Source organism: Pithys albifrons, chromosome 2, assembly GCF_047495875.1.
Source record: "Pithys albifrons albifrons isolate INPA30051 chromosome 2, PitAlb_v1, whole genome shotgun sequence".
In the NCBI taxonomy this organism is placed as follows: domain Eukaryota; kingdom Metazoa; phylum Chordata; class Aves; order Passeriformes; family Thamnophilidae; genus Pithys; species Pithys albifrons.
The window spans coordinates 78,795,088-78,816,496 of record NC_092459.1 but is presented as its reverse complement, the minus strand read 5'-3'; the positions used below and the strand labels follow the sequence as shown (position 1 = coordinate 78,816,496).

The window sequence follows — 21,409 nt, the reverse complement described above, 5'->3', positions numbered from 1 at the left end:
TACTTAGGGAGCAAATGGTTTGTAACAAACTACAGCATAGCTAGAGAGTGAAGAGAGAAGGCAGTTATTATTATTCCTTTTATTTTCATATAAATTAACATTCTAAAAAAATTGAAATAGAAACACTAAATACAGTATTGCACATAGCGATCTTTGTTAGATGATCTATTATTTTCTTTAGTATAGTAATATACATACTGTAGGTACTGAAGAGAACAGGAAGGCTACAAATGAAAACATGCTACTGTATCCTTGCACTTAAGAGCAAAGTTAAGAGGAAACAGACTATTGTTTACATAAATACAAATATGGATTTGAATCAGTGCCATTAAAATAGCTTTATTTTTTAAAGTATTTTTTCCCATAAGTTAGTCGTAACAGCAAATAATCTCTTATTCTCTCTTCCCCAAATAGTAATGTTACTCCCATCAACACAAAATTTCAGAACTCCATTCTTGGTAATTAATATCCCTGCCAGAAATTATTAGTAGTACAGATTTTCACATAGGTTTCTCAGCAACAGGAGACTTGCTTTTCACACAGTGAAAAAAAACACATCTTTTCTAGTGCTTGGTATATGTGAAGAATAACAGATTCCTGAGGTCATATTTTGCACTTCCTTTTATGACACCCTGTAGGATATATTAGCCTCTAAACAGCTAGGAATGTCCCTTGACGTGCTAGATTAGACAGGGAATAATGCAACCCAGCAGGTTAGAGCTCATTTGCCTTACCCCAGTGTCTTTCAGGCTCCAGAACTGTGAGCATGTGCATCCAATTGAGTTGCACACACAATCTGCTTTCAGGAAAAGTGCGCTTTGAAAGAAAAACGTTATCATAGAGACTGATTGGTCTGCGGCTCTTAAATCAGGACTGGAGGAAGGGGTTGTTGTTACCAGTTGAGCAGATCAAAACTGATACAGCGAATTCTGGATTGCAAAAAGCAACTAAGCACGTGGTCTAAAATGGAAACCCTAAGTCATAATTTCAATGTTAACCTCCTAGTCAGGGACACTGAAAGCCTGGAGGAAATGTCTGCAATTCTGTTAAGTATGAAATTGATGTCAATTAGTTGGTAGTCTGTGTTCTGGCACTAGAATTGGCTACTGTTTTCCATAAATGTTGTCCCCATGTGCATCTTTTAATGGCTCTCTAAAGGAGTTTTAATTTAACGGTAAAGCTAATTCCAGAAGGGAAGTCATGTACATGTGACCAAAAGCCTGTCTGACTTAAGTGATCAGCAGTTAAAACTATACCTTCTAAAGTTCATGTAAAAGTATTAGCTGCTTTATTTATTAACAAACTATAACAGCCCAATCTATCTCATACTCTCTATCATATTTCTGTGCTTTTCTGTATTTTCCTGCTTTTCATTTTTTTTCTTTTTTAAAATGTTGGATTTCTGACCCCCATACCACCTGGCATTCACTATCTGGCAAAAGATGAAGTAAAAGTATGCTGCCTTATCGATTTTAAAGATAGTTACAGTAAACATCTTGTTCCACAAATATTTAGTCATGGAGGGCAACCAAACAAGTTGGGAAAGCATTGATTATACTGTGTAAACAGCACTTAACGATTCAAAATACAAACTACAAATGCCAACATGAAACAGATACAAACAATTCACTAGGAGTAACATTTCTTTCCCTAATCTAAGTGCAGTGCCATGAAGTATTTGTGTTAGATGTTGCCACTAGGAATGGAAATGTTTTACTGTACCAAGTAGTATTCTTATGAAGTTCAACTTAATGCAATTTTCAGCATGTTCAGAACTGATGCAGATGCCAGTTTTTATGCATGCTGACTTGGCCTATTTGTAATATACCATACACTACAAAATACCATTTTTGAGTGGCAAAGGGGATACAGAGTACAGAGAGGGTGTTTCAAAAGTCCATACCTAGACTATTGCTGGGCACTCCATTAAAGTGATTACATTCGTGAATGAATGTACAATAACACATCAATCAGTGGAAAACTCTAGAGAACAAAAAGCAAATTTAAAAAGGTCAAGAAAGCAAATGATCAGGATGATGTAGTTTCCTTCCCTCTCACTCCCCACCCACAGGCATGTAGAGTTTTGGTAACCAGGTAACAACGGCTTCTGCTTTTCTTCTCTCAGATTTTCATACTTATCTTTGCTTTCTGAAAAAATAAAAGGAGAAAATTGAGTGTACATAAAACCACCTCACACAAACATGTAAGGCTTAGAAATACATAGCCTAATGTTCAATTACACATTGTAGAACTGAATTCACAAATAAACTTCCTTTGAAGATAGATGTGAAGTAGACTACAATTATACACTTCTTGTGAAATATGCTTGCTTACTTCTCACTCATTAAATTTTTACTAACACTGAAAGTCCCTGTTTCAGTGCAAGGAATAATGGTACAGGAATAGTTAAGCAAATAATTATTTCTTAAAAGAAATTTCTCAGTGTCTTTATATACTGCAATATATGTTAGATGGAGAAATTCAGAACAATGTTAATTATTTTTTTCCAAAATAACATCTTGTTCTGCTTTCAAATGAAATTTATAAAATATAGTTTATCATTCCTTACCAAGCTAGTACTCCCATTTACATTTCATGTGGCACTAACTACAGCCAACTCTCATACATTCAGAATAAGACACAATAAATGCAATATTATTTCTTCCTTTGTCAGATTATGGTAGTTAGAATACAGCAATTATCATATGCTTCATTTCCAAGATGTATCACAGTAATATAGCCATGACTACAAAGCACAAAGGAATTAAGTCATGCCTCTTAGGGGAAGGAGGGATGTATACAGGTACACAGACATATGACAAAATCATCTGTTACAATATTTCACAAATACAAATGACAGCAAATTGTTACAGGTAAAATTTAAATGTGAGGTGCCAGATCAATTTTTCACTAGAGGACTGTTCCTGTTCTGTAAAATTGGTCACAATCCTAACAATGCTTAGGCAATCATAGCGGAAAAGTTTCACTGAATGACCAGAATTACTCCTCTAGTATCACTGAAGTTATTAGTTTTCAGAAGAATGGGGAAAGCACAGTATTACATTTTTCTAGGGTTTCTATTCCAAACAAACCCATATCAGTGGAACAGGAGCAACTAGTATTTATACAGTGATCCAGCTTGAAAAATGAGTACCTATCAAAATTCTTCCTTACATTTTGTAAGTGTAGAAAAGAGAGCGAATACACTGAAAAATCTTGAAGACTGAAAATGCTTTTCTGCCTTCTAGGTACATCCCACCACAAGACTGGGAAAAGAAGACAGATTTGCAGGGTGGGGCAACAATATATTGATCTTGTTTGTGGTACATCTATTTTGTGGAGTAATATTCATAAGCAGATTTCAAGTTTGATAATCTAACACCTTTAATGAAAATGTTAAACATTAACAAAAAACCCCAAACCAACAAACCCAGAATAAAAAAATACATAAAGAATAACATACCTATAAAATGCAAAGAGCAAAAGGTAGAACAAGTGATGGGAACAGAAGTATTGCTGCAATTTTTACTTACAATTCCGGAGTCATGTTTTGGTCTTATATTGTATAGTGACTTCCCCTTTTTCTGCCTGCAGACTTCCTCTGCTTCTTTAACTCTGAAGTGAGACAAAATATATAAATATTCCTGAGACCATTGACATTTCCAGACAGGTGAAGATTTAAATGTATGAGAGTTTTAAACACATTGGATAACATGATGTTTACATTTCAGAGCATTCATGCAAGTATTGCTAAGAAAACTCCTTTTTATCGCTGTTTAAAACAATTCTTCATCCATTCTCAGCCTCAGTACTTCAACTATAGTTTAAATAAGGTTTCTCATCAAGCTATCTTTACTTCCACCCATTTTGTTTGGATTTAAAATGGCAAAATAGCTTAACCTAAATTTCCAGCTTTGACCCTTTAACTGAAAGCAAAAAAATGGGAAATTGCCATGGAACATGATATTTAAACTAAGGTGGTGCTTGCCACTGAATACAGCTCTTTCATTCCAAAGCTGAGGAGCAGATTCTAGAAGCAAGGGCCCATTTCTTAGTGCTTCCTGGCTTGGCAAACACTGCCAAATTACGACCTTGTGAAATGCTACCACATTTTGATGAGAGGAATGCCCTTTTTTGTTATGCAAATAGGAAACAAACTGAAAGACGGAGGACTATACTCAGACTGGGAGCCTGCCGGAATCAATCTGATGGTTGGAATCAATCTGATGGTTGCAAGGTCGCTCTGTAAAATTTCTTCCCATTTTCACTTACTTTGTGGATCACCCTTGTAAACACACATGGTTACTGAAACACTGATAATACAGATTTAAGTTAACAGACTGAGCTCCAAAGACTTACATAAACACTTTCTATAAGATGACATTAAATCATATGATATTTGTTTTTTGTTTTTTAATGAGAGATGAGAATTTTACTGACAAACAATAAAGTAGAAAATAAAAATGTAAATCCTCTATTGACTTGCTCTTGCGAAAAATACAGACTTTAGATGACACTTACTCTGCCTTTTTATCATTATCCAGTGGTAAAAAAAAGAAACAAATGATACTGAAGAAATTATATATCCCTGGCTGGTTCCTTGTGTTTCATCTCCAGCCACTTGTCTGCTGTTTCATTGAGGCTACACAGGGCAATGTGAGAATCAGATTTTATGTTACTAATTTTTTAAAATATCTTTGTGTGCATGGTAAGGGCTGGATTTTGACAATAGAACTCCAGCTGGATCTGCTAAGCACTTTAAAAAAACTCCACTTTTGCATTAATCTCTCCTTTATTCAACTTCACCAGACACACCTTGTTTTCAATAGTTTCAAATTTATACTTTCAAAAATTAATTTATGCCAGCTCTTTTCCAGCACTTCCAACAAGCTGTTCTCTTCATTTGGTGGCCTTGTATGTTATCAGCGCAGGGAGACCTTTATGTGACAGGTGGGGGGGGTGGGGCACAGGGAAAGGCTTTGAAACTTATTTTCAAGCTGTAATGTTTTCTATCTGACTGCAAATCAGACAGTGCTGGAGCATAATCTAGAACAAAAATGTCAAACAGCCAAGTAATTCACCTTTAAAATGTATTTAAATAGATTCAGTAAAAGTGGCAGCCAAAATGTGGTGATAGCTTCAAGAAGCAGCTTATGGAAATGATACAGAATGAAGTAAAATTCAAAGACATTTTCCTAAAACACTTTTTCTTCTGCTTTGTGTCTACTTATATCAAAAGCAGGAAGGGTACCTGTGACATTGATCTTCCCATGATCTTTTCCAAATATTCAGACACATTCCAAGCTATCAAAAGTCACTCTTACAAAGTCAGATATAAAATAGCATGTCTATCATATAATATTTTTTTTCAAATACAAATATAGCTGGCTCCCTTCACTGGTAGACATCATTTAAATAAAAAAATGAAATCTTACTTAAGAGTAAATTAGTATCAAATCCCAGAGACTGTGTAAGTACTAGTGAGTTTATCAAAATGACTGTTGTATAGAAGCAGTGTAATATATGCAGGTATTCAGACTACTCAACGTGCAAATGACAACATATGTAACATACAAAAATATTTATCAAACCAGTTCACACAGATCCAGATGCTATTCTCAGAAAATGCCAGGGAATATTCAATTTGTCCCCCCTAAATATCCCTCTGCCAGGACAGATTACCCACTGCTTGCTAACATACCAGGTTGTCAGACGACACAGCTCTCTGTGTCTCAGGTTAATTCCAAAGAAAAATCTCACACCGAATGGAACCCTTAATAACACAGTTCTTTTTTAAAGAGCAGGTCCTGTCAAGTGTCACTGTCGGTGTAACATCTCTATACATTCTACTTCTGTTAGAGAAACAGCTGTTTGGAGAAAGGCTATCTCTGCTTGAAACATCAAAATGCTAATAACATGCCACTCTGTGAGGGAGGAAATCAGAACTTCTGTGTCCCTTAGATTGTGCTTTAGGAAACAATTCACAGCCTCCAGACTGATAAATGACAACCTTAAGCTTGTGCTACCCATTTATCTAGGATTACATAAGAGGTGCTTGTCTCACTAGCATGGTTGTTGTCCTGAAGATTTTGAGAGCTTTTATAAAATTCCTTGGAGTTTGGGCCTATTTATTCATACCAAGGGGAATGCAGAAGTTGAGAACCATTCCTCCCCAATGCACTTAAAGCCGAGAGCTGGCAGCCGCTCAGTTCCAGTTCAACCATATCACTCACTCACTTTGTGGGTTTAGGACAGCTCACTGTCTCTTGGGTCCCATCCTTCTCTTTGTGCAGGAAGATTCAAGTGGTTGGAGAGAACCTCAGGGAAGTCAGAATCACCTATACATATGCTTCTGCAGCAAGAAATGTCCTTAGAAATGTAAATATAACACACCAAAGGCTCATTGCGAGGAGGCTTTGTTTGTGACCATGTTAATTCTGGAGGCAAGAAGAACTGCCTAAAATCTCCAGCTGTATCTAAGAAAGAAAGGCCAGAAACTGGTGAAATATAGAGGCAAAAACAACCATTAGCCTTCCACAGGCTTAAATCGTAAACCAGTGAAAGTGATTAATTTCTACAGTGTGCAAGTATATTTTCTGAAGACTGATGATTCAGACAAATTAGGATTTTATTGAATGTAAAATTAAAATAACCTAATCCTTCTAGAAGAGCAAAAGTATAATAGGAAAATCCACACCATTTAAAGGCATGATCTAGAAAAGCATATAAAAGGTTACCTTTAAAATAAGGGCAGTAGCCCTAGTTCAGTTGGAAAATAACTGCCACTGGCCATTTTCTGTCAGCTTCTTAGGTTTTCTCTATTGGCTGTGAATGTTTCTTCATCTTTCCATGACACTAACAAGATTTACGTGATACCATGCTGCTTCTGTAAGCTCATGCCTGGTGCCAGTCATACTTCTCACAGGGGCAAGCAAACTCCTGCATATTTTCCTTGTGCTCAGGCTTTTCCTGTACTACATCCCACTGAGTTCAGTGAAACCCTGACAAGCATGGAGGTGCAAGATAATAATTTGAGACAAAAATCGTATGAACACTAGTGATCATGGGTTAACTCAACTCAAGACTGGATTAACTCAACTGTGGTGAGTTGTTAGAGCTTTAAGAAATTAATGGATCTAATTCAATAATGGGAGAAGGGAAGAGCATATTTGGGGAAAACAACAGAAGACTCCCAGCAGTCACAAAAGGAGAAACAATTGCATACAATTATATACTTCCAGGCTCTAGGCCAAAATGACACTACTGTGCCAATGCAGAACTCAAAGAGCTCATAGAACACAAAAGAGTTAAAAAGACATTCCTAGGAAAGGAGTGGGGATTCAATTGTCAGGCCCTGTATGGAAAGATAGGCTGCCTCCTGGGATCTGGAAAAAAGAGTATGAGAAAAGTGGGTGTTCCCCAGCTCCTGAAAATGATGACCTTTAGGCAGAGCTAGGCGTGTGTACAGATTGATTTATTGTTCTGAAGTCCTGTTTTTAGAACTATTAGTTCTATACTGCTAATACTTTTTGTTAGAGAGGCTTTTTGGTCCTTTTACAGAGCCATCACTCTCAATTGCAACCAAATACTCAGAAACAGGACAGATCCTCAAGGCATGATCTGAGACTGGGAGGGTAAGGTGTCAGTGGCAAGGGGCATGGTGTGCTCTCACTGTAGTCATCTGAAAAGCAGAGTTAGCAACAGTGGACCCACCTTCAGGCCTAGGGGAGATTCTACAAATACTTGTTTAAGAGTGTTCATCATTCAACTCTCCTTAAATATTAAATTTAGCTAAAGACCTGCTTGCATTATTTCAGACAGAATACACTTCCAAACAGCACAACAATAAGAAAACACGTAGCAAACATGCAACAGTGGGTAACCCAGGGATCAGTTAAAAAAAAAATTCTACAAGCAACTGAACAGCTGGTCAGAAACTAAGAATTACACTCCTAAAATCTGCTACTGAGTAAGATTCAGAAAGCCTAACAATTGTCACACATAACAAAAGTTGTAGTTTCTTATTTCCATCATAATAAAATGTCTTCTCCAGCACTTTCACCTCCTTCAACCTCATATTTATTGTGAGATAAACATACAAAAACTATGATTAAGTTTAAAAACAGTCTGTAAGATAAATAAGCAAGTTACACTTCGGCATGCACACAGGAAAAAGAAACCAGACATCCTTGTAAACCCAAAAACCAGAGTATTTTTATCTACCTTCTAGACCAATAGCCAGCCTGGCCACAACATTATCGAGGCTTAGAGACTTTCTGTCATTATTCAGTCCATTGAAGGGGTAGCCACTTGACTGCCACTAAATATTAATAATTTTGTCTGAAGAATCTGTGGCAGACAGATTCATTTCCTGCTGGCTCCATCTAGGCTTGGTTGCCTTACACTTCACTAGTGAGCACAATGACATGACAAATGTAATCACAGTGAGAAGGCTGGAAAGTATGTGCCTTAGATAGCAGAGCTGCTCACAAAAACTTCCATGATAAACTCAGACAGATACTGCTTTTACAACTGACAGTATATATACTTCATGAAATCCAAAAGACATTTTTCTGCAGATATTCTGTATTTTTAGCATAAAACAAAGCCAAGGCCACTACTCTTTATACTACTAAGTGCTTATTGTCAGATAAATAAAAGGGTGTTGCCAAAATATTTTATGTAGCTTTGTCTAGGTCAGAGATTGGTTTGAACTTGTTTATAGTAATAATAGTACTTTTACATATAAAAGCAAATAAAATCCTCAGAAAATTATCAAGTGCCAGATGTCTTTCAGATTTCAAGAGGAGAAAACTTTAAACTCTTTCCTTAAAAACTCTTTCAGGGCAATGTGCCTGTATTTTATTCACTGACTGAAATATTGAAAATATTTTTTCTGAGGAGTTTTTCTTTAGTAAAAACCAACCAACAAACAAAAGGAATAGAAAATTTTAATTCCCAACGTAAAAGTAGAGTGAAAAATGGGGAGCTTTTACCTTCACGCCAACCGGGTTGAAGCGATGACACAGATATGATTCAGTAACTGACTGCAAAGACTTTATACAGATAAGAAACACATTTTAATGTACCCTGTCCCCTCAAACTGACTGATGAAACGTAACCTCTGCCTACCAACAAAGAGATAATGTATTAGACTATCTTGACATTCCTGCCAGCTCCTTGCGTGGTTACTTCAAGGACCATGAAGCAGACAGGGGCTGTCGGAAAGAGACAGTGATTAATCATAATTTCACTCAGCACCACAGACAAATAGATTAAAATGTTTTAATCTGGCCAATTAACACAGAGAATAACCTGTAGCAGGACCCTGAATAAGATCCCTCCTCTGTCTACAGTGTAGAGTAGACTTTGGGGAATGCATTTCAGATTTTGTCAGTATGTATAATGTAAAATGGACCTAAAATAAGGCTTTGAGGGCAACTGAAATGAAAATTAGGCTTTCCCATTGGCAGAGCCTTAGTGTAATCCACCACACACTTCACAATATTCTGGAAGAATTTCAATTCTGAAATATTCATTTTCACTTGTTTCTGTCTGGCAATCATACTCTTGGTGATGTAGCGGTTCTGCTCTGGTCTGTGCTGAGATACACAGATATACATAAATACAAAAAAAGAAAAAAACAAACTGTTTGAAATATGAATTAAAGATTATAATTTTAACATTAAAGAAAATTTCACCTTGAAAAGGTAATGACGTAAAAAAATTAAACTGTTAAGGATGGCTATGTTTCTAATAAAATGCAAACATGAATATATCTGCTTAAATACACTATATACATTTCATGACTTCTGTCATCAAATTGTCAAAGTGACTGGTATTTCAGGCTATACCTGGCTACCTTCAGGCAAGATGGAAATCACTTTCCTACAGACTTTACATGTGAAAATTGAAGTTAATCTAAGAAAAAGCAGTCATCACTTTGTATTATTTTCTTGGAACTGAAGCCAGGTTGCTCTCAAAGACGCTGGTTACATTTGGGCTATTTGGTTTAGGAAATTCAACTGGAAAAGATAAGGGAAGAGAACAAGACTGGAGATGAGGTAAAACTGGTAACAAAACCAGCAAGCAAAAGAAAGGAAACTCTTGAGTGTACTGAAACGTGAAACTCTGTGTTAGCTGTAAAACATTTTTAAACAGTGGTAAAAGAAGGAAAAAAATTCAATGTGCAGAAAAGAATGAGAAAAGTCTCAGTAAACAGACTGTGTGGAGAAGGAGACTGTCCTAAAGAGGATATGGAATATACCCTGGACAAATGAGTTGCTACACTGGCCATACTAGGGCTACTACATTGGCTAATTGATAGCTACAAGACTGACAGTACAAGCAAAGATGAGAATTGAGTGAACAGAAGAGATCAGTGAAAAGAAACTAAAAAAAATAGAAGTCAGCTGAAGAGACACCACATTAAGAGATCATCAGTGCAGGAGATGGGAAAATAAGAGGCCTTGAACTTCACTGCATGAGGTCAAAAGTGTCCATTCATCACTCTATAGTGCCCCCAAAATGCCTGTAGACATGGCAAGGCTCTTCCCAGATATGTAAAATAACCCCTGATGTAAGGCTATGCCCTATGGGGTGTGTGTGTGGGGGGGGTGGTGGGGTGGGGGTGGGTGTATGTGGCTCGGCTTCACGAATGAAGATTTGGGCAGGGCTCTCCCCACGTGGGTGTGCCCTTCCAGCCTGCGCAGTGGATTTTTTAGGTGAGGCACAGCATGTGCAGAACTGGCCCCGCTGTTTAAGTGCTGAGGTCCACCTGCCATGGCCGAGCAAGCTTGGACAGTGACACTGAAGTCCTCAGGACTAGAACCTACAGCACCCGGCATTTCCCAGGAGGCCTCCCATCCAAGTACTAATCCGGGGCTGACCCTGCTGAGCTTCCGAGATCTGATGGGATCGGATGTCAGGGAGGCATTTAACTGCCTTATGCCCTATACTGATATCATAAAACACTCAAACAGCCATGCACTTACACTTCATGGATGTTGCCATTATGGCAGCTCCATGCACTGGTTTGGCAAACTGTCAGTAACCAAGGAAGCTAACATCTTCACTATCAGCCCAGGATCAGTCTGCATTAGAGTAGATTTTAAGTATTTGTGAGCAGCTCAAACTTTTGGGCACTAATATTTTAATGCCAATGCTTTATTGAACATAAAATGCCAAAGTAATCATTTGGCCTGGAAAAGTAGCACTGTACTTTACTACTATTGGAAGTTTAGAAAGTCTAGTACCTGACAAAAAAACTGTTTAAAATTTTAAATTTTGTAATTATTTTCACCTATATTCAAGTATCTATTGAACATGTTGGTCCAATTTTTGTCATAGGCAAATGTCATTCTTTTTTCAAGAATTAGCGAGTAGGAAAAGGTTAAAAAAAGATTCAAAAGATCACAACATGGTAGGAATAATGGTACCCCGCATCACTATACCTTTAAGTATCGCACTCAGTCAGATATTATTGCTGTGAAAATAGGCTGTAAACTTCATTGTGAGATGATGATGGGTATCTAGCTTCCGTCCTGCACAACACACATACTAGGATGCAACATAATGTGCCAGCATGACACATCGCTGTCACCAGGTAAGTAGAGACTGCTGAAAAGTCCTTCTGTTGCTTATGTAGGGGAATTTCAGAATCTAGCCTTATGCAAGTCACAAAAATTAGGAAGGATTGGAGATTTGGAATTAGTTTTTTACTAGATCTTTCCCTTTGTAAGCACCAGTTTGCTCACAGCTGCAAATGGAAATATTTGTTCCTGCCTTATAAAATGCAGAATTACTTTAAACTGTTAGATTAAGGTATTCAAAAGAATTTTCCACCAGGATCCAGGTTGAGAAATATGTCTCTAAATGCTTTTATTTTTCACAAACTTTTCCCTCATAAGCAATGCTAAATACTGAAAGCTTTGTTCACCTCCTCTAACCAAAATATGATGGTGTTTCCACTGAAAAACAAAACACAACGAACAAGCACAAAAATCCTAATTGCCAAAAAAGCACAAGGAAGAAGACAAAACCCATACTGAAATGCTGAGCAACTTCTTTCAGCTAGACAGCAAACTTTTGTGAGGCACTGCCTCGGAGGACTGTTCCTGGCTGCTGAATCTTTGGCATGTTTGAGCATTTTAAAGTAGATTTTCCAAGGCTCATAATAGTATTTTCTGATCAGAAAGCTATTTTCTTTCAAGTTAAAATTTTGAAATACTCCCAGAAACTGAAGATCCTTCTAATTATTCAATTCAATGTCACATAAACTGCCTGCTGTTTTGAAATGTCATTATGAGGAGTTGTAAAACCAAGCCTACCAGCATGAAACTCAGTTGATTAGAATGCAGTAAAGAAATTGAGATTAAAGTTCCCAAGTCAGAAAACGTATCTACCCATGACTACTTACTAACATAACACTTGGAGCATTTAGTTGACATCACAAGAGCATGCCAAGCAAAATGTGACCCCACTAAACATACTCCACATGTTCATCATTTCCCTCTCATGTTGCAACTCCATATACATTTTTCTTCTCTTTTCTTCCATCTCTACATTTCCTTGCAAATCCTATTCCCATGTCCCTCGATTTCTCACTCTCAAGTCTGACTCACTGGTTCATATTATAAGCGTTAACAAAATATCCCTTAAATTACTCTGAGAGGACATTGCTTGTGCTATGGGATTTAATGCCCTCCTCTGCAAGCAAAAGTGGCAACTTACCAATATGCTCCTCACTGTGCAATGTACAGATATCCAATGCCAGACTTTAAATTGCTCAACAGCAAGTTTTAAATCATCCTGCCGAGGAGTCTGTAGGGAGACATACCAGTCTTTCTGCAGAGGGAGATCAATGAGCTGTGGAGACACACTGGCCAGGAATCTCCCTTTCATCTAGATATACACAGTGTGACACACCAGGTGCCAGCTTAACTGCTATTCTTACGGGAATGGGCAACTTCTGCATTTGAGAGACGAGTGCATTTTTTTGAGTTTATAGATTATTTTTAATGTGTCAAAGATTTATCGTGGGAGTTAAAGGGTTGAATAAAGTCAGCCAGAAGAAATTCTCAGGCTTAGTGTGATGCAAGATATCAGGGACTTACAGAATTTTACCATCATGCTGATCCTGCTTATGAACTCTCCTCTGCTGACATCCCCGACACAGCCGGTCTCTGTTCAGTCACACGCCCCTTCGTAAAGGCAAGGGCCAGCCTGAGCTTATGACCAATATATTATCTTATACACAAATTTTTAGGGCACCTATATCTGTCCCTCTCTTCCCTTCTCCTGCTCTACTGTCTAGACATAGAGGAAATACAAGGTAAATCTTTGAAAAGTTGCACAAGCCCTCTGGAACAGCAAGTAATCTGAAGAAATGGTAACACATCTAGAGCTGGAGTGGACAAACAAGTGTAAGCACCTCCCTTGTACCCAGAGAAAGGGAAGGTGGAACTGCAGCCCTGCATATGAGTTTCTTCCATACTACTGACATGTTTCTAGCAAGATCTGAACTGGCACTTAGTACCTAAGGATATTGATACCAGCCTTTGACAGCAAGGGTGTACTTCATGGCCATAAAGAAATGATGAAGCTGTAGTCATAAAGATGAATCACTGCTGTCCATACCAATATGAGATTTTCTGACAAATAATTGTATTTTTATAAAGTATTCACATATTCCTTATTTGATTGCCACAACCAGCAGTTGCTTAACTTTTTTAATTTACTGGAACATTTCAAGAGTTCCCTCCTGGACTACATTGTGTGTTGCCTCATGAGCTCTTTTATAGTTTAATTCCTAGGACAGAATACCTTTTCCTGGTTCCTCGGAAAATGGTAGAGTCTGGGCAACAGTTCTGCAGGCCTTTGCTGGATGTCAGGAAAAATAAAAATACTTCTTGCTGTCACAGAAGTTCTACACTGGAATAGTGCACTTAAAACTGGATACATCTACCTCAGAAATATAAAGAAACCAAGGTGGGACTGAAAGAAAGAGATTAATCAGAAAAGGGTTAATATAAGTCAGATTGAACAAGACACTTGCTCTCACTATAGAAAGCAAAAAAGGCATTCATAGATTGGTGGTGTGATCCCATAAGACTTCTCCTAAAAAGGTGAGACATTGGCATAGTTGATACTGGAGCTGTGTATTCAGAAAGCAATGTGCATCTGCAGCTATGGAGCACCTGAAATTCATCTCTAGGTAAGGAGGGAACTGAACAGGAAGATTGCAGACCTCAAAATCATACTCTACTTTCAAACAACAACGAAAAATTATTAGGAAAAATGAGCAAGCTCTTCCAGTCTTTCTTGCTAATCAAGCATAAAATGCAGCAAACAATAAACTACCAGTGACATTAAATATATAATCAAAGGACAATGATAAAAACTTTAAAAACTCAAAACATGCCCCATTAAGTTTGCTTGTGGCTTTCCTTATGTTGTTTTAGTTTTGGTTGTTTGTTGTTTTTTTCCCTTCAATTTACTTAATCAGAAAGAAATAATATTATATTGAAATTTTTCACTTAAAGGGATATATATTTAGGACAGACATAGCATCAGGAATTTCAACCTCCACAAACTGTTTTCAAGAACTTTATAAATAGCCCAGATATCAATTTATATTGGAATGTTCTAGTTAGCTTTAAGTACAGTGTGACCACAAAAATAGTACTATTCAGAAAACCTCTTGGCAGACCTATGCTTTTATTGTAATTTTCAGATGCATTTTTCTTTTTATTGCTACTGTATTTTGCAGTTTATCATGCATAATTTTCTCTACAGCTCGTATTTTCCAGTTCTGCTTTATTCCAAGTGAGAGAAGAGTGAAAGTAGTAGAAAAGAAGAATGGTGCAAAACCATATTTCTGAAGTTTTCTCATTTTCTCATAAGAAAATAAAAAGTCTGACACTTCAATGTTTATCTTTTGCATATAAATGCCTGGCAAACCAATATGCAAGTTGAAATGCCAGGGGAAAAGTTTAAAATAAGAACTGGCTGACTGCTTTCTTTAAAACATACATATTTAATCTATCAGTAACAAAAAGTAGTACCACCCTAGGAAATACCATTTAAGAAAATCCTTTGGGTAAATTATTGTAAAACAGTGTGACACATATTTGCAGAGACTAAATGAGAAGCAGCCTCTATTAACAGTCCATATGGAAACTGGGATATAAAATATTTTACAAACATTGCCCACAGCATAGAAGTTTGCTAAACTAAACACTGACATGAAGGGAGATGAGGAGAAAAAAAACAACCTCCAAACCAACAGGCATTGAACTAGAACTAGAAGAGAAAAGGGAATAAAATTACACATTTTACAAACAAGTATTGTAAATAAATATGTTTCATGAGGCAGAAACCTAGTTAATAGTTCGCTAAAGATGGCATATCACAGTGCTTTAAAAACTCTCACCCCTTCTGCCACTTGATCTTGCCACCAATGAACAACTAGAGAAGGTTCCTTTGACCATTAAAGTTTTAGCCTGCTCTTCAACTTTACCAGTAAGAAAACATTCAAAAACCTCAACTGAAGGGAAAAAAATCTACTCTCTTGAAATAATTATTTGTATTTCAGTGGCAATAGGCAGATTTCAGATTTTTGTCACCTAGAATCTGTGGATCTAGACCAACATTTTGAAAACTATCATGTTGTATGTTCTTACAGCTTTGGGCAACATATATTTTTCCATCAAGATTTTTCTCCTTTGAGTTCTCAGTACTGAGATACCTTCATATCACAGCTTCTGGTTTTTTACTAAGAGAAGCAGATACGTAAAATCAAGAAAAAAAGCTTAAAAAACAACTTTGCAAAGGCTTTGATAGGAGTGGTTTAATCAAAGAAGATTCTCCATTTTTAGGAAAATGATATGTCTTACTTCGAAAATTTTTACTCTTACTGCCAGTTTGGCCAAAATTCCTAAAATGCAATGAACAGAGTTTGACCTTGACAGACCTGGCACAGCACCAAGACAAACATTTCTGAGAGGCAAGCACAACCAAGACATCAAAGCTTTCCAAAGTCTAAACCTTGCCTCACCCAAACAAATGAAATAGAGTGAAAGAGTTAACGAGACAAGTAAAAATTAAAATTCAAAATAAAAATCTACCTGTGATTTATAGGAAGTATCATTTTTAGTCTTAGTAACTTCCTGGACTGAAGTTACACAGTCCTGTCTGTCTCTCTGGGAGAGCCTCCTTCAACCTATCAGTTCCGAGTCTGGGTTAGGATCTCCCTGCTGTTCTTCCTAGGGATCTCCCAGTTTCTTTCCCACTGTAGGTCTTTCTCACTTGTGCTTTTCCTTCCCTATCACATCCTGCACCTGCAGCCATTTTGTAGGTTATACATGTTTGGTTCCTTTCAGGTAAAAACACCCTTACCCTAGGGGGACAAGCTGGCAGACACCATTTTGTCTCTGCTGCTTCAATACATCCTCTTTGTATACACATACATTGAACTGAAAGAGGGTTAAATGATTGTATCACAGCCCCATTCTTCTCTTAAGCTTTAGATGTTTAAGAAAAATAGGAGGAAGAGGGTTTGTATTTATTTAGTGAATGTCTTTAAAAGAAAAATATTTTGCAGTGAGAAGCCTCTGGAGGATTTCTGTTGGTTTTCTTTCTTTTTTTTTTTTTTTTAAACAGCTGAAATACAAGGACAATTTTCCTAAGTCCTGTTCCATAAAATATACAACATCAAATTAACCTGTATTAACTAGGCAGCTAAATCCCTGCATAGGAAACCAAAGATAGTACTTACTGTCAACTCAGTTTCAGAAGAGATATACTTAATTACAGAAAATTAAGCCAGACAGTCAGTAAAATGAAAGACATCCCTGGAGAGCTGCTGTACTGTGTTAACATTTGCACCATGCTCTTGCAATAGTAGCAGAATGTGGTTTTCTTAACTGTGAGACTGCTTGTTCCAAAATCTATCCACTTGCAGTGAATATGTATGGTATACATGGCATTGATTGTACAGGTGCCTAAAGAAAGTTTTCAGTAAGTTCCTAAACCAGTAATCTGTTGTCTGTGACACCAGCGTAGGATGAGTATACTTGAAAAAGAGGGCTGTACTTGTCCATTTAACTAATAATAGACTGATACAATAATTTAATCAATGTACAGCTTCAATCCTTTTAATATTTAGGCTCAGAAGTAGCTTCATTATCTGTATACCAAGGTCACTCATGTTCCTAAAAGTTGTAGGGTTATATAACAGTGCTTAGAATTTTCATGTTTGTATTTGTTTAATTTTTCCTTATGTAGCATTTACTATTTTTTAAACAACTGATTAATTCTTGGCATAATTTTTATAAACAAAGGGTGACTACAATGGACTATCCACATGCAGGAGAAAGTAAACTTCGTAACTCTTCTAAAACACAGACCCAACAGCATGGCTGATTTTTCAAAGCTACTATCTCACTTCTTTATTCCATATATACCACACATGCTCATGTCCACAGGCTGTGAATTGCAGTATGGCTCAGAGTCTTTTTTTAATGCAGGGTCAATTGACTTACTCCTTTTGTCTTCCTTTTCCTCAACATCATTTGACAAATATTTACAGTATGCCACGTCTTGATGCCTTGACTTTCTTTAACTAAATATGCTAATGGAAAATCTTTAATCAACTTTCAGACCTGAAATAAGTCTCCCATTCCTTGGATTCATAATAACATAGTAGTTACACTCTCTGTCAAAAAACATTGTACAGGTAATGTACCCAAAAACCTTAGCACAAACTGGTATTAAAATCACATTCAAAAATTATGACAATTAGTGGGCTGGGAGGGTTGGGGGTGGGTGTCATGATCTGTTAAAAAAAACCACCGCCTGAGAAAACTCCAAAAGGCATTCAATAGGTTGTGTGCTAATGAAGTAAGGCTGACTGGTTTCTGTGCAATTTTTTCTAATAACATTCTTTGAGAAAAGCCTTTGAACAAACAAATAACTGTACCTTTCTTGAAGAATAAGTTTGTTTTCCTTCTTCCAGAAGTCTTTGAAGTCAGAACTGAATTCATGCCAAATACTGAAGAAAGAATGTGGGGACACCTCTTTCTCTCCCATTTTTGGTTTCATACAGAAATAGGCTGTAGTTTCCAAAAAGCTGTCACAGAAAGTAAACCAGAAAATGTTTCAGTACCTCCTGATGTAAATTTTTTCTTACTTAACATTGACATAGTATTTAATTATGCTTGATAGCAGATCTAAAATGAAAGAATTAACAAATGTAACAGTTCTGAGCTTTTCATATACAGCTAGGTACACAATATAAGATGATTCTCCAGTGAAGTTGGTATCCGGGATTTATCATAGGTTCAAGCTTTGACCAAAGTATTTTTAGTTTCAAAAGCTAAAGTGAATTCACTGTCCACAACCTTGCAAATCCAGACATCTACACCTGCCCATATACTGATTTTCTGTTGCGTTTAAAGCTGTTTTCAAAACACAGAGTCAAAGTCCACAAAGGACTGTAAATAAACTTTTACATGTTTTGTTAGAGCTACACTACAACACAATAGCTTAGGCTGAAGCCTACAAAGAAATATTAAAACTCAAACCTACTGTGTACTAAACAAGAAATGACGCAACAAAAAACTGAGCCAGGAGCAGCTGTGCTAGAAAACAGGTGCCCATTGTGACTCCACCAGAACAATCTGACAATCCCTTCTCAGTACAGCAAATGTAAAACCAGTGTAGTAAACAAAAAACCCTACTCCTCAAGTGTGAACTGCTGCTGAAATGCAAAGGTCATATTTCCAACACTGAGGCAGGACTGCGACTGCAACTAAATCTAACATATTTCTGAGTTTGAATTGCTTCTCTTTTATTTCAGGAATGTTACAGGATGGTACAGAATAATTACTTAAAAATAATTGCTTAAATATTATTACATGTTATTCTTTCACTTAATGTTTTGCAAATACTGGAGATTTAAGACCATTTTTTTCCCACTTGAAGTTCAGAGTAGAAGCCACTGGGGAACTGGTTATTTTTTGACAAAATTCAATGGAAAGCTGTCTCTTGAAATATAATTGTAGGTGCTTTGCTCACTGATCTATTACTATCCATTGACTCCTATAATAATTTTCTATGAAACATACATTATGGTTTTAATCACTTTAATTGTGGGCCAAAAATGCAATTCCACTAAAAAGGTGGAATTTTAGTTACAGAAGTTGTATCTTCATTCGTGGATCATGATGATGACAATAATATACAAAGATTCAACTGTTCAGAAGAGTCAGTCTCACAAAGTCTCCATGAAACTGTTTGTCCTAGTCCTCAAAATCCAGTATTCCTGTTGCTTTCCCCAATGTGAAAAGTGAATGTCTACATGGATGTATGTATGGCCAAACTTCGCGAACGAAGATTTGGGAAGGGCTGTCCCCACGTGGGTGTGCCCTTCCAGCCTGCGCAGTGGATTTTAAGTGAGGCAGAACTGGCCCTGGACAAAAGTCTAGAGCTTAAAAATTTCACAGGAGTTTGCTAAGAAAATTCTATACACTTTTCTCTTAGTTTGTAATCCATTTTTCCATTCGCTGAAGCAAATTGAAGCTGTTAAGCAACAAAATCACAACACAGGAAAATACAGAAAACATCCTTATTTTTTAACCCATGGAACTGATACTCAAATGCCACCATACTTAAACATGCCATTTCTTCAGCTCTCTGAGCCTACCATGGCACTCTGTTTGGTAAGTCAGTGCTTGGGTAACACACAGAATGTCTTTTTTGTGGCTGCATTTTACTGGGGTTTTTTTTCAAATGATTTATAGATAATCAGAGTAATACTACTCATTAAAATACTTCAATTTACTTACCTACCCCTGTCCCCTCCCTCCTCCCACCCCCCCAGTTTTATATGCTGTGAAAAATATCTGCCATCTATCCCATGATCCCACAGAACCACTCAAAAAGATTTTCTCTGACATTCATCAGTCAGCTGCACTTTTGCCTACTATCATATATTTCCAATTTTTTGCAAGACTGCAAATATATTTGGAAGATCTTTGGTTTTCCCCCCAGTATTTTTCCCCAGACTTACTGCTCTGAAGCTGTAGTGGGGAAGTCATATTAAAGGCTCATTTGACTTCTCAGAATGAACTGAATATTTTTGAAGGAACATGAGAAATAAAGAACAAGAGAGAAATCTGGAAACTTCAGCTTATTTTTAAGAAGTTCTTTGAATGAAGGCCACTAATGATTTACAGAACAGAGAAAGATAGAAGTTCAACTGAGAAGCCTTGTTCTGAGAAATGCTGTCATTTTTGTAGCACAAGACAAAGTGGCATAATTCACACATGAAAGACAAAGCAAATAAAGTGAATCCAAACTCATCAAATAATAAAACATGGACAGCAGTAAATTCTCTCTGTTACCTCGGTCTTTAAATATCTGATTTGGAAATGTTTACATATGTCAAACTAGACATATCTCAAAGCTGATTCTGGGAGGAGTCACACATTTTAAATACAAAGAAAAATTTGGATGACTAGATACGATCCTTTCAGACTTCAGCCAAGCAGTAAATATCTTTTCCCTGGTTCTCTTCTCTTGGGCAGCCCAATCAATTTTTCCTATTGATTCTTCATCAGATTTTGAAACAAAACATCTGCAAATACCATTGTTATTATTTCTGACTATATGTGCATCACACAGACATTTTGGATAAAATAAGGGACTAGAGTTCAAAAGTTTTTTGTTCCTATACCCAAATTAATTTCTGCATCATACAGCCCTGAGAAACTCATCTGACCTCTCTGAATTTCATTCCACTTTTCTGCAAAATTAGTAATTTATTATTAAACAAGTATTGCAAAGCTTGTTTAGTGTCCATTTCTTAAGTGAAAAAGTTCACAGTTTTCCATACTCTTCGTGAGTGTCTTAAAGGAAAAGAATTTGCATTAGAGAAGATCTTGCAGTCATGGAAGAGGGAAAGAGGGGCATGCAAGTTATTTTCAGGGATTAAAAGAGGTAAAAGAGGTCACTGCCTTTGCTTCAAACAGCCTGACTTTTCAAGCATGATTAAAAATAAGACAGTGATGTTCACACTGCTGTCTTATCCTGACATGGCAAAAGCCAGAATTCTTTAAATGGGTTACAGACTGGGTTTCAAATCCCTCATACTGGCCCTGAGGAGAATTAAATAACATCAACTCTCTCAAAACAATGTAAGAGTTACTCACTCATGACAAGTAAGGAAGGAAATAAGATCAAGAAAGATGGTTAGTTCCTTTTCTCCCTTTCTTGTCTTCTAAGTTGCTTGGTTCAAGTGTTCTTGTAATTCAGAAAGATTACTGCAGACTGAGATGGCTGAACTAACTGCTTACTCAAATGTGGAAATTTGATGAATGAACTACTGGACTTTTCTCTGTGCTCCCTT

General features: G+C 36.9%; 1 protein-coding gene across 2 annotated transcripts in view; it reads right to left on the bottom strand.

Moving 5' to 3' along the window:
* Window positions 1-82: 82 nt before the first annotated feature.
* The window catches only part of FMN2 (formin 2), a 153,026-nt gene continuing 131,699 nt past the window's right edge, over window positions 83-21,409 (bottom strand). For both annotated transcript variants that reach the window (XM_071549608.1, XM_071549609.1), the window contains 3 exons: window positions 17,981-18,130; window positions 3,534-3,615; window positions 83-2,148 (listed from right to left, as the gene is read on the bottom strand). In XM_071549608.1, the coding sequence (XP_071405709.1) occupies window positions 2,122-2,148; window positions 3,534-3,615; window positions 17,981-18,130 (259 nt within the window). In that variant the 3' untranslated portion in view covers window positions 83-2,121. The remainder of the gene's footprint in view (window positions 2,149-3,533; window positions 3,616-17,980; window positions 18,131-21,409) is intronic.